This window comes from Pteropus alecto, unplaced genomic scaffold (genome assembly GCF_000325575.1).
Source record: "Pteropus alecto unplaced genomic scaffold, ASM32557v1 scaffold22, whole genome shotgun sequence".
NCBI lineage: Eukaryota > Metazoa > Chordata > Mammalia > Chiroptera > Pteropodidae > Pteropus > Pteropus alecto.
Genome location: NW_006434839.1, coordinates 7038025 through 7051273, shown reverse-complemented (window position 1 = coordinate 7051273; position 13249 = coordinate 7038025). Strand labels below are relative to the sequence as shown.

At 37.4% G+C, this 13249-nt stretch overlaps 1 protein-coding gene and 2 pseudogenes across 3 annotated transcripts in view; all 3 read right to left on the bottom strand.

The window, feature by feature from the left end:
• Positions 1–13249, bottom strand: part of CHCHD3 (coiled-coil-helix-coiled-coil-helix domain containing 3) — a 256115-nt gene that overhangs the window by 188964 nt on the left and 53902 nt on the right. For all 3 annotated transcript variants that reach the window (XM_006910510.3, XM_025045860.1, XM_015588404.2), the window contains exon 3: positions 9258–9339. In XM_006910510.3, coding sequence (XP_006910572.1) covers positions 9258–9339 — 82 coding nt within the window. The remainder of the gene's footprint in view (positions 1–9257; positions 9340–13249) is intronic.
• Positions 5603–5721, bottom strand: LOC112478782 (annotated as a pseudogene).
• Positions 11810–11927, bottom strand: LOC112478786 (annotated as a pseudogene).

Here is a 13249-nt window from a genome sequence, read left to right as displayed (position 1 = left end):
TGATAAAAATTGGAGAAACTCACTGGGTAATGGTTTTTAAATTAATCAACATTTCCCATATTAAATTATGGTTTCATTCGACATTTTTTTGGTTTTGCTCTGATTTGGTTTGGTTTTAATCTATCAACCTATCGAGAAAGCAAAATTGTAATTTATGGATTTCTAAGAGATTTTAAGTCAGCATTCACAAAATGGCACCAGAAAATATGGAATTTAAGAGATCAGTTCTAAGAAGTTGTGAAGGAACTCAAATTTAAGTCATTAATTGAAACATTTATATGGTTAGCTTTTATACTTGATGCCGAAATCACACTAGAACCAAATGAAAATATTTCCAAATGAAATGGTTTAAGACTAGAAGAGCTAGCTACATAGTGTTACGTGTAAGGAAGCAACTGTAAATAGTATATAATTAACAAATTGCCCCTGTGCTAGATCTGCACGTTATTCAATGGAGGAATTCCCTATTCTAGTTCAAAAGACTGATCCCAGCATCAATTTTTTAAAACTGATTTAACCCCTTTCCCGTTTGCCCTGCGAACACTCACCAGTGGTGCTTGCAGCTGGAGCATTTACCCCGCAATAACTCACAGATTACAGTCCTAATCTCACTCCCAAGACTGCCACAAAATATCTAGCTTTTATTATTATTTTCCCATTGCTCTAGTATATCAATAGTCTTTGCAAACAAATGATATCATTCTATGTATAGTATTCTGTTTTTAGTAGTGGCATTTCCTTTTACAATTATAGTAATTCTCACTGAAAATGTCAAATCCTAGAAAACATAAAATTCCTATGCATGATGTTAAATTAACGCTGGCAGCAAGCTGCACTTTTTTTTTTCTAAATGGGAAAAGGGTTAAAACATGTTTGTAGAGTAAGGGTGATGATTTATCAAAATACTTTGACTATCACACAAAAGGCAAATCAATAACTACAAATACTAAAACTAAACACAGCAAGCAACGCAACCAATACAAAATAGTAGAATAAGTCAAAGTCTCCTAAAAAAAAAAAAAAAAGAAGAAGAAGAAAGAAAAAAGAGCCTAAGGATGAATATAGAAGGAGAAACGCAAAACGATGTCCACTCCATGATCATCTATTAAAGTAAGTGTTGCGCCTCTTTATTGCTCCCTGCATACTGCGAGTGGCTCCCCTGAACTCAGCAGAACACTGCTGAGCACACCTGAGCCTCACTAACCAGAGTCAGACACTCACCTCTGAAGTCCATGACGCAGGGCATCACCTGCTTCCACATACTCTGCCTGGCCCCCACCACCACCAAAGCTGGTCAACTGAGAAAAATGTCTCAATCTTAGGCTAACAAGAAATTCAAATTGCCACCATCACTGAAAACGTGCACACGAACATTTAACAGTAAGGTATTGCCTAAGTTATATAAAGAATATTAACTTTAAACACAAATTCTCAAAAGAATTAGGTCCTAAGGTAAAAGTTTTAAAATCATCATCCTGAATGGCTGCCCATATCATACAACAGAGGTCATTTTCAAGAGATCTTTTATTTACTAATGGTTTAGAGGTGAAAATCCAAGTAAATGCTTATTACTTCTTCCTACAATTGTAAATGAAAATTTTAAAGAGAGAACACACAAAAAGGTAGTATTGTGGGATGGTGAAGTCGATAAACTCAACAGAGACTTGGGTTCAAATCCCAGACCCACCAGTTACTAGCTATGACCTTGGCAAATTTCTTTACCTCTCAGTTTCTGCATTTATGACATGGGGATAACAGGTGTTGTGAGTTTGAAATGAGTTAAAATAAAGTGTTCAGAACAGCACTGGGCACACAGTAAATAAAGTAACACCACCTTTTTTTAAAGATTTTTTTTTTGTTTTAGTTTGGCATATGGGTCTTGTACTCTCAAATGGTTTTTATAACAGATAATATGTGACCCCAATGTGCATATTCTATGTGCACGACATCTATAAACTGTTTCATCTCTCAATAAAACATTGAATAAAAACTTAAGATGCACTACTCTCTTTTTAAATTTTCTCCAAGGGGATGGGTTATTACTTAAACACAAAAATGTGCCAATGCTTGGAAGTATCAAAATGCTAAGATGAAATTTACCTCTGATTTAAAACCATGTTGCCCACGCTCCTTTTCAGCTTGAGGCTCTACTGGCAAAGCTGTTAAGGGCAGGAGCGGGGGCGGGGGTAGGGGGGGGCTCTCTGTGTGTTTCTCCACTGTTTCCAGAGTGAACGAACGGCCACAGAAGAACCTCACATTCTTCTACACTCGTCCTGAAACAATAGTCATTACCAGCAGGATCAGCAGATGGCTTCCAGAAGGCTCAGGACCAAGGCTCAGCCAGGGTGAGGCCCAGCCTACATGGACCCCTGTCCATAAATAGGAACTTCTGGACTCAAGGATATGGACATCTGGCCAACTGCCCCCACTCACCTTCTAAAACGGAAAGAGAACTGCGTCATCCAACAAATGCTATTTGCACAAGAAAATCGGACACACACAGGGTCCAATTTTGAGAGAAAACTATCCCGGCGAAGCATTAAGGTCTGTAAAGATGATTCCCAGATCTCTAGGAAGGGAAAAGAGGGCAGAAGTACGGACAGACTCTAAATCCCTAGTCCCAGCTATACCCAGACGGCACCCGAATCAGCTCTGTATCAAAGCTCCATGTTGGGTTTCCTTAATACATGTCCACAGGATGATGAGTGACGATATGGTTCTATCGCCTCAGCGACGGACAGTGTCGGGCCATGAGGCCGCCCAATGCAAGTCCTGATTCTGCTGCCGACTGGAAAATTTTACACACATCTATTTCAGTCATCTGCTGTTTCTAAAACAGTGATAACATCGACAACAAACATTAATAGTCTACGTTAAGGAGTGATAAACAATTTATAGAGCACATCACGATTCCCCCCACCCCCCGCCCGCCCCCCCTAGATTGTTCTGGGTGACGAGAATCTTCAACAAGGACTGTTACAACGACAGAACATTCAGAAACCAATTCCTAGAAACTTTCAAGTACAGAAACCAACTTTGGCACAAATTACATCAAACACTATGCTTCATGAGAGAAAACACTGTAATTACTGTCAAAAGAAACATCTGAACAAGAAGTTTTTGAACATCGCTGCCGCCATTACAACCAGTAAAAAAGTTACAGATTTCTACGGCCTGCTTGATTAACTCTACTCCAGGCTTAACATTCCTACCACATAAAAATAGCTTCTCAAACGGAATTCAGGGTAGGATTCGACAACAGCGTAGCATCAATGGGAGAGAAAACTGGATTTGGAAAAGGAAGTAAAGAGATGTGAATAAAACACAGACTGGATAAACCAACCTTCTATATTTGTTGGTTATAGAAAGCAGTTCTCTCTGTTAAAAATAGAACAGTACCACTTGAAGAAAAAGATGAAAGTAGCAGATGGCACAAGATTCCAATACCTCGTACATACACAGCACTTCCGATCATCTTCCAGTGAAAAGGACCGGGTGGCTAGGATGGGATCTGCCTATCACATTCAGAACTGGTTACGTCTTTATCTACTTTTAAGCAGAATGGAACAGAAAAGTATAGGGGTAAAACAACAGCAACACAATACGCATTTTAAAAAGAATAAGGCAATAACGGGGTTAATAAGAAAATTCGTCTAATACATTGAGACTTTTATACTACAGAAGGATCTCTTACATGTCAGAGCAAATAAAGGAATATTTTGCAGATAATGTCAACAAACTCTCCACTACCCCTAGAGAGCCAGATGCTGGGAAATATGTTCACATCACAGCAGGGTGGTATCTGGACATCAGGTGTGCGTCAATGAAGACTTATAACTCAAATTCCTGCAACCTACTTCTTTGCAAATATTTGTAAATCAGAAGTGAGGTTCGTTTGCCTGTGACGGTTAAGTGTCATGAGAAAATATTGACTGCTAACATATATAACTTTTATAATAAGCCACCGATAAATATTAGTTAAAAGAGTACTTGTTCCTTGAAAGCTGTGATTTTTTTTAATAACATATACCTAGAGATTACATGCAGGTTCAGGTTGAAGGTAGGCAATTTCATCACAACTGTGTAATTTGTGTCTATGACTGGAAAACACTACACTAATTTAAAACAAAGATAAGACAAGTTTCTACAGTCTCCAGTTAATGTCTGATTTTAAAAGCATAATTTTTCTATTTCTAACTTTGTAGAATATATATGTATATTGAGAATGCCCTTCCTATAAAAGACTGTCAAGATTTTCCTATCCTCGTGATTCATTCAATTGAACAAACACTTGTGAGAGTTTACTATGTGAGAGGCTCCAGGCTAAGCAGAGAGATGATTTCTTACGTTATGTATTTTCAGTGCAATGCTAACCTGTAAAACCCTGTTTGGCTCTAGTGGATTCTTCCCTCCTTCTTTTTTCAGCTTTTTCCTCCAAAAGCAGAAAAATATCTAATAATAAAATTAAAATGATTTCTTTCACATAATGAATTTAAACAGAAGTACCATCTCTATAAATGTCACCTCTGCTATGAGAAACTAAAAAGTATCAAAAAGTTTTAAGTCCTTATTTGATGCTATAAATTGAAAAATAAAAGGACTGTACCATATTCTAACTTACCCAGAGAGCTAATAAAATTTATGACTAATTTATTAAACCACTTATTAATTATTTTAAGTCTCACAAATCTAATTTAATTTTCCGAGTGTTTCAAAGTGGGAGAAATCTCATTAGATGTCCATTTAAAAACAGCAAGCAAGTAATCTTGGTTGATGTGTAGCTAGTTACAGCATCAAGTAGCTATTCCCCTTCTTGGTTCCTTGAAGAAAGGTTATTAAAACTGAAACACTTTCACTTGCCTTTATAGGTAAAGAGGTGAAATTCAAATGCCAAAGGTCAGAGGTCAGAAGTAGTCACATTTTTCTTTCTGTCAGAGACTGACTTTTAGAGGTAGGGTGCACGAGAGAAGTAAATCACATTTTAAAAGTCTATACTCAAAATGTGGCATATTATGTCCTTGCTATACTGGCCTGCTATGGTTACAACATGATATGGTCAGCTATAATCCAAAATACACAATAGAGTATGACAGCAAAAACAAACTGCTGACATCGACATTTAATTTACTCCTGACTCTCAATACACCAAAGAACTATTCTATCCATTAGATGTTGTGATAAGCAAAACTATGATTCCAAATTAGACTCAACATTTTAGTGCATATACTAATATTATGCCAGTGAATTTTGGGGGCATGATTTTGTTAATTAAGCAAATCACTCAAGAGTCTCATAAAACAGAATCAGAGCTAAGATAAACTGAGATTTAATGTATGAATGGTTTTTAGAATTGAAAATATAACAGATAGTCACAGCACTTACAATTAGCTGCATCATCACTGTGACCCAGTAGAAAACTTCTCCTGTAAAGCAACTTTCAATCGTGACACGTCTGCATATTAGATTTAAGAACGTAGAAATTTAAAGGAGTTCAGGTAAATTTTATTTTATTTTATTTTATTTTTAGGTGAGGCAACCCTTGGTTGACCTCACAGATTGCAAGGACCTTGTCAGCTTACAATCTCTTATTTTTTATTTTTTATGCCTACAGCACCTGGTCTTCCTAGGTAGTCTCCTACCCAAGTACTAACCAGGCCCAACCCAGCTTAGCTTCCGAGATCAGACAGGATCAGGCTTGTTCATGGTGTCAAAGCCGTAGATGAGTTCAGGTAAATTTTAAATGGCCTAATGAAATATCTTCAGTTTAAACGATTTCTGAATGGCATCTAAATGTGTGTGCCACTCATTACCAGTCAGAGATGCTATAACAGGGCTTCTGCATTAGGTGGGAGGTAAGGCAAGACACTCAAGGAGTCACTTCCATCCCCATAGATGTTAGGGTCTAGAGTGTGTACGGACTGTACTGACGAGCTACAATTCTAGGAGCATTTTTCCACCTTTTCACTTGTCTGAAAGCAACTTACAATTGCTGTCTGCCAGACAGCAGTCCTGCATAGTTGTCATAGTCTGAGCATAAGCCTCAGAATCCGCAAAATTGGTGTCAGCAGCCTGGAAAATCCCAGGAACAACAGTGGAGCGATCACTTAAAGAACGCTGGGTAGCCAAGGTTCTGACGGCAAAGAATACGATGTCGGGAGGAAAAACGAGGACAGCAAGACCCTGAGACAAAGAGTGACTCAGAAGAAATAAACCCACTGTGAACGGGTTTTAAGAACACTATCAGCACACTGACATGATAAGCCAGATAATTCTTTGTTCAGGACAAGGGGCAGAAGTAGCAGCTGTCCTGCATACTATGGGATGTTTAGCAGCATCCCTGGCCTCTAACCACTGGATGCCAATAACACCTGACAAGTTTTGACAGCCAAAAATGTCTCCAGAGATTGTCAGATGTCCCCTAGGGACCAAAATCTCCCCCAGTTGAGAACACTGCCTTAACCTATTTTTTTTTTTTTGCTTACATTTTCCTTTTCATGAATACACAACTGATGCTTTTAAAAATTCAAAATCAGTCTTAATGACTCTTTCAATAAGAAAATTCTAAGAGATAAACTATTGTGTTATAATTTGCAGCGATTTTTTTTCTTAGTGGTACATCAAATACAATGCTTCTTAAAATCAATGGCATCGTCAATTCGGTGAAATTCAGCCACCCTCCAGCCTTTCCCCTTTGTTATGGAACCCCCATCCTGATTTTCTTTTGAGGAACTACCTCTTCCCACTGTGTATGGTTTTAGTAGTACCCAATTCTTCCCTAGCTAGTGGTTCTCTGGTCTTCCTTTTCTTTTGAGCTATCTAATATGCTTCTAAAAAAAAAAAAAAAGGTTAGCCAGAGTTGTTTCAGTCTTTCAACTAAAAAAAAAAAAAAAAAACTAACCGAAACGAGGTCCGCATTTAAACCTGACAGAAGACATTTCAGAATACTTCCTTGCCACAAAGTTCAACAGTTTTTTATAAATGTTACTGCTTCTCCTTACCACTTACCACAGAGGTAGAGTGAATAGGGGTATAGATGACACAGATGTGTTGAAACAATGGACCACGAATAATTTTCTAAAACTGCTTACAAGGCTTTATTCAATTAAGGCAAAAGACACAAAAGTGTATAAATGCTTTGTGATACCAAGAAGTTGCTTTTAAAAGACTACACATAAAATTCTCTTAATGCTTTTTCTGAAGTTTCTTCTCTGGGAAAAAAAAAAAAATAGCTATTGATTCTTCTAAGAACCATCACATAGATGAACACACACTTTGTGCCAAGACTTGACAGCTGGAAGCCTTCATGAAGAAGGCTTCAAACAAAACATTTTTTTAAAAGAAAAAATAATAAAAAGGCTGTACCACCCTCTGCTCTCCTTAAAGACGACAGAAAATAAATTCTTTATCAATAGTCATTTGTCCAGATTACAGCTAGGCTGCCAACCCCAGTCTACTTGAGATATAAAATTTGCTTTCACTGGCACCTTCTATTCATCTCATCTGCACTTTACCTCTTATAGATCAAGGCAGAGCAAATGGGGTTGAATAATGAAGGAGGAATAAAAAAAAAGGCACAGTGAGAGTTATTATAAGAAGAAGTCTGTACTATATGGGGTGAAAGGAAGACAAAAAATCCTACATGAAATATAATAAGCCAAGTAAGCATAAGAGTCTGGCCAAATAAAATTCTTATTAAAATAAAATTCAATCAAAAATAACAAAATTTCAAAGACAAGAAATTCTACCATAACATTGATTTTCTTTGCTTCTCAATGAAAATGATCTGAAATATTTTTTGACTGTTTTAACTTGACCATCTAATTATATACTCTATCAGACTAACTCAATTAAATAATTATAAAGTGCGGCATGGGAAACTATACAAATACACACAGATCCTTTTAGCGCTACCGATTTCATCTTGATTTTTAAAACCCTAGTTCCTGAGAAAAGGGTGGTCTTAACCTAAAACTCATGTCCTGGTCCACACATTTCGAGCAAACTGTAGTTAAGTTAGCACTTTGCGAAAAGAAAAGAAATACTGGAGAACATGTTTCAAACCCCTCACTTTAGAGGTGAAATATTTAAGGTCGAAGGAAGTTAAATTGTATGTCAAAGGCCCAGTGGCCATCGGAGACAGGAATCCAAATCAGATTCTCTACATTTGGCTCCCTCATGCAAAACAGCCAAGCAGTCCAAAATAAAAACGAACACATACTCAGTTTCTACCAGTAGCGGGCAAGTGCATAGTGCTCGCGGCGGAAAGGCATTTCCATGATCATGTAATAATAACGCTCTGTGCCACATGCAAATTTCGGGAGTAGCACAGATGGAAAGCACTTGACTCTAACTTGGATTAAAGAGTATTCGCGTGTTTTTATGAGTAACTATGTATTTTAAGTCTTTAAAAAGTAGTACTTTTACAAAAAAAATCATCTATGCTGTTTTGAACGTTGCTTTTTTTCAATTTGTAGCTTTTCAACATCTTTTTGAATTAGCACATAAAGATCTACTTGACTGTCTAGTATTCTATTGTAGGCATATGCCGTAATTCATTGTTCCAGTCCCCTGTGACGGGCATCTGAAGTGCTTCCAGTTTTCTACTATTACAAAAACATTTCAATGAACATTCTTTTAACTTAGTAGCAGCAGTAGGAGTATTAATGATGACAACAATAATATAGAAGCACGTACACAAACAAATTCTAGAGGAATAAAATGTGCAAGATTGGTTATTTCTGTAGAATGGAATTATGAAGGATTTTGACTATTCAACCTTATATATTTCTGTTATAGCTTCAGTTTTTTTAAGTGAGTATAGGATTAATTAGTGTATTTATTAATATGGGCACTACGTACAACATATGACATTAATTGTTAGCTACAATATTGCTAACCTTAATATCCATAAGTGGACAATACAATTTTCAATCATAAATACATTCATTGAAAGAAACTAGCCTGCAAAATTCCTAGAAAATCCTCAAGAACTACTTCCCACACATCAAGAAAACAGGGCTCAGTATTCATACAACAAAGAAGCACACAATAGATATAATGGTCACTTATAATCAAGTTTGGGAAGAGGGTAACGTAGGGCTTTAAGAAGCACAATCCCAAACCAAAAATGGCCAAGTTCATATGTTCAGCACATTCTGAAGTCCAAGCAGACACAAATAATGAGTCTTATTATCATCTTAAAACATGTCATAATTATAACAAGTCCCCCGAAATCTCTCACGTACCACGAAACTCACCGTTTCTGATTTTCAGATTCTTTCTTGGCTTGCTCCAGGGCCAGCTCCTCAGCTACTCTTCTTTTCAATTCTTCATCAGAAACTACAATCAACAAAGAGTAAGAGGGGATAAAATAAGTGACTTCTTAAAAACTAAAGTAAGAAAATACTCTAGAATACAAAACTGAGACTAGATTTCAATGGGCAGAGTCCTGCCAGCTGGTCAGTGTCTCCTTGAAACCACCTAAGAACTGTGTAAAAGACCAATTAATGCATTTCAGGAGTAATTTAATCATGAGTTCCCTAGTGAGCCAGAAACTTCCACATCTGCCAAAATTTATAATAAACTCAAGGAGCTGCTTACTGCCCAGTGGGGACCGAGCCATTAAGTACAAATTCTTTAAAATGATGTCCTATTATTCAAGTTTGACAATCGTAATAAAGGGAGGGGAGGATGTAAGGAAGGACTTTACAGAAGAAAACGACACCAAAGCATTCTCACTTTGATACTTAAACCTTTAAAAAATAATTTATTGCAGAAAGGACATTATTTGTATTTACATTCATTTTCCATGATTTATGAAATAAAGGCATTTATGAAAATTTTGAAACATTTTTTGGAATATATGTTATTCAAATTCAAGTGCCAGCAACTGGAGAGACTCAGAACGATGCTGAGAACTCAGCTGGAGCTTTCTAAATACCTGGTGACTTGATTTGAAACATCTGGTCTTTCCAATTAGAAGATTTTATACGATATATGTTTTGTAAAGATTCTTACAGCTATGATAGCAAACAAAATAGACAAATTTTACATATTCCTTAAGAGTCTTCTACTAGCAGAGACTATTCCCTCTTCACTAGAACCCCACTGCCCAAAAATATGACCAAGAGAGTACCAGAAACACTTAGAAGAATCTAGGAATACACACAGGACCTATTATGTCAAATGGCTGAGCCTGTAAGAGGATAGCTAAGTGGTAACAGTCTCTGCTCTGTAACAACGCTGTGTCTGGTGGTCTGGGCATTATAAACCTCTTACCACAGAGGAGAGACAAAAAATGACATACGATAGGATATGCAAAAACCTTTTTAAAATGTTGCTGATACTGAACAATAATAACCAAGAAGATATGTGAAAAAGTCATAGGAACATTTTCTCTTATTTTTGGACTATCAGAAAACAACAGCGGCATCAAAGGACGTCATCAAGTAGGTGAAAAGACAACCTACAGAAGGAGAAAATACTGGAAAATCATACCGCTGACAAGTAACTTATATCCAGAATATACAAAGAACTCTTACAACAGATGAAAAGACAACTCAATTTAAAACAGGCAGTTTTCTAAAGAAGATATACAAATGGCCAATAGGCACAGCAAAAACTGTTCAACAGCATTCGTCATTAACGAAAATGCAATTCAAAACCACAATGACACTATGATCAAAAAGGCAAACAATAACAAGTTTTGGTCAGAACGTAGAGAAATTGGAACCTTATACACTGGTGGTGGGAATGCAACATTATGTAGCCACTGTAAAAAACAGACAGTTCTTCAAAATGCTAAACATAGTTACCATATGACCTATGGATTCCACTTTTAGGTACTGTATATACTCCAGAAAACTGGAAACATATGTCTACACAAAGTTTGCACATGAATATTTATGGCAGTGTTATTTATAATATCCCAAAAGTGAAGACATCCTAAATTCCCATCAACTGATGAGTAGATAAACAAAATGTAGTATTATCCATTCAGTGTGGTTTTATTTGGGCATAAAAAATTATCAAGTTCTGATAGATGCTGCCACATGGATAAAGCTCAAAAACATTATGCTAAGTGAAAGAGGCCAGACATAAAGGTCATATATTATATGTTGCTATTAATATGTAATGTCTAGAAAAGGCAAGTCCATAGACTCAAAAAGTAGATTAGACTGGTTGCCAGAGGTGGGAGGAAGGGGACAATGGAGAGTGACATCTACTAAGTAAAGGATTTCTTTTCAGGATGTTGAAAATGTTCTAAAATTAGATTATGAGATGGCTGCACAACTATGTAAATACACTAAAAACCACTGGACTGTACACTTTTATTAGTGAATTGTATAATATGTTGACTGTATCTCAAGAAGGCTGTTAAAAAAGGAATATAAGAACAATGGATAAGGAATCAAAGGAATATAATAAACACTAATTGAGGTTTAATCCCAGCAAAGCTATCAACAATCTGTGGATCTTGGGAAGTTACGAACTGGGCAACAGTTTCTCAAAATGTGGCTCTCAAATGGATGTTCTCTAGGATCCCTTTGAACTATATACTACACACTGCCACTTGGCTTCTCTCCTACTTCATAGTATACACTAGAGCATAAGAAAGGTACATACTTCTGCTTTGAAAAGATCACACGAAATGAAGAAAAAACTAATACAGAGAATTCTGTTTACATTCAGGCAAATCTTCAGATTTTTCAATGTTAAAGGTTTTTTTTTTTTTAGGTGAGGGAAACTTTGGTTGACCTCACAGACTGCAAGGACCTTGTCAGTTTACAATCCCTATTTTTATTTTTTACACTTACAGCACCTGGTCTTCCTAGGTGGTCTTCCATCCAAGTACTAACCAGGCCCGACCCCGCTTAACTTCCAAGATCAGCCGGGATCGGCTTGTTCAAGGTAGCATGGCCGTAGACCAATATTAAAGGTTTTAAAACAATACAGATAACAGCAGAGAAATTTGTAATAGCTCAGGAAAGAATCTGAGTACTCCCTGATTTCCTATTCGCTAGACTTGGATAAATCAGTTAACCGACCTGAGTTTTGATTTCCTCATCCAAATGCACGACGGGTGGATTGCATGGGTGCCTGCTGGCTATGAAGTTCTAGACCAGGCACTCCACAAGGCAATGATTTTCATATTTTCATCTCCTTCTCATTAACAAGCAAAACAACATGACACTACATCGAGTTGTTCACAGCTATGAGCTTTATTAGTGGCAAAAAATGAAACAACCATTTAACCAATTAGTACAACCTGATCAAACTATGCTCTGAAGTTCAACATACCAGTTAGGATCAACACACAGTCAAACTGTACATGCAAAATCACGCCACTTGCCACGGATTATTGCAAATTATCACGGCAAAAATTTTCTCAGGCAAAATTCAAATTCTCAGTCACAATTCAACTGCATTTCGTTCAGTCCATTAAAACGAGGCTCCTGAAAGATGTCAGTGCACCAGGCCTAAGTAGGAAGCAACGAGATCAGCTTCCTAAGCGAGCTGCTAATTCAGTCTTATATCTTCACAGTGCGTTTCATGCCTCTTACATATGGGCTTCCTATCAGCGGAAAGACCAAAATCAGCAGTGAACTTTTTTTATTATGATGTGATCATCTGGAACGGAGGGGTAAGGACTCCATTACGAAAGGGTGACCAGCTGGGTGGCTGGAAAGGAAGCATGTGGGAGAGACTGCAGAGACTGCAGAGAAAGAAACGTGGCTTCGAGGCTTGTCTTCTTTCTCTGTGCCCTCCTGCCTGTCATCATCAGCCCTGCCACCTGCCATGGGGGAAAGGTGAGAAGCAGATGGAGACAACTGGTGGTATCATCTAGGTAGGCCAGGAGGAAAGAGAGAGGTGGAAGAGGAAAGCAGGCAGCAGTGAAAAGGGTGGGAAACTCTCGAGGCCATTGAGAAAGACAGGCCCAAGGGACAAACTGATTGACAACGCTTTTGTTCGGTCACTAAAGGGATTGAAGCACAGTTGTCTCTCACATGCCCCAAACTATTTCTGGAAATGAAAACACACACACACACACACACACACACACACACACACACACACACACAACTTTCAGTCACAATTCCAAGGTCACAGCTGAAAAGGTAATTACTTTAAATGCCATTGAGAATTTAAAATAACAAAAGATAAAACAGGACCTAACATAAAGAGTTTAAAATCTAAAACAGTGAATCCAAGCCCAGGCAGGAAAATAAACCAGTGCGGTAATGGATTT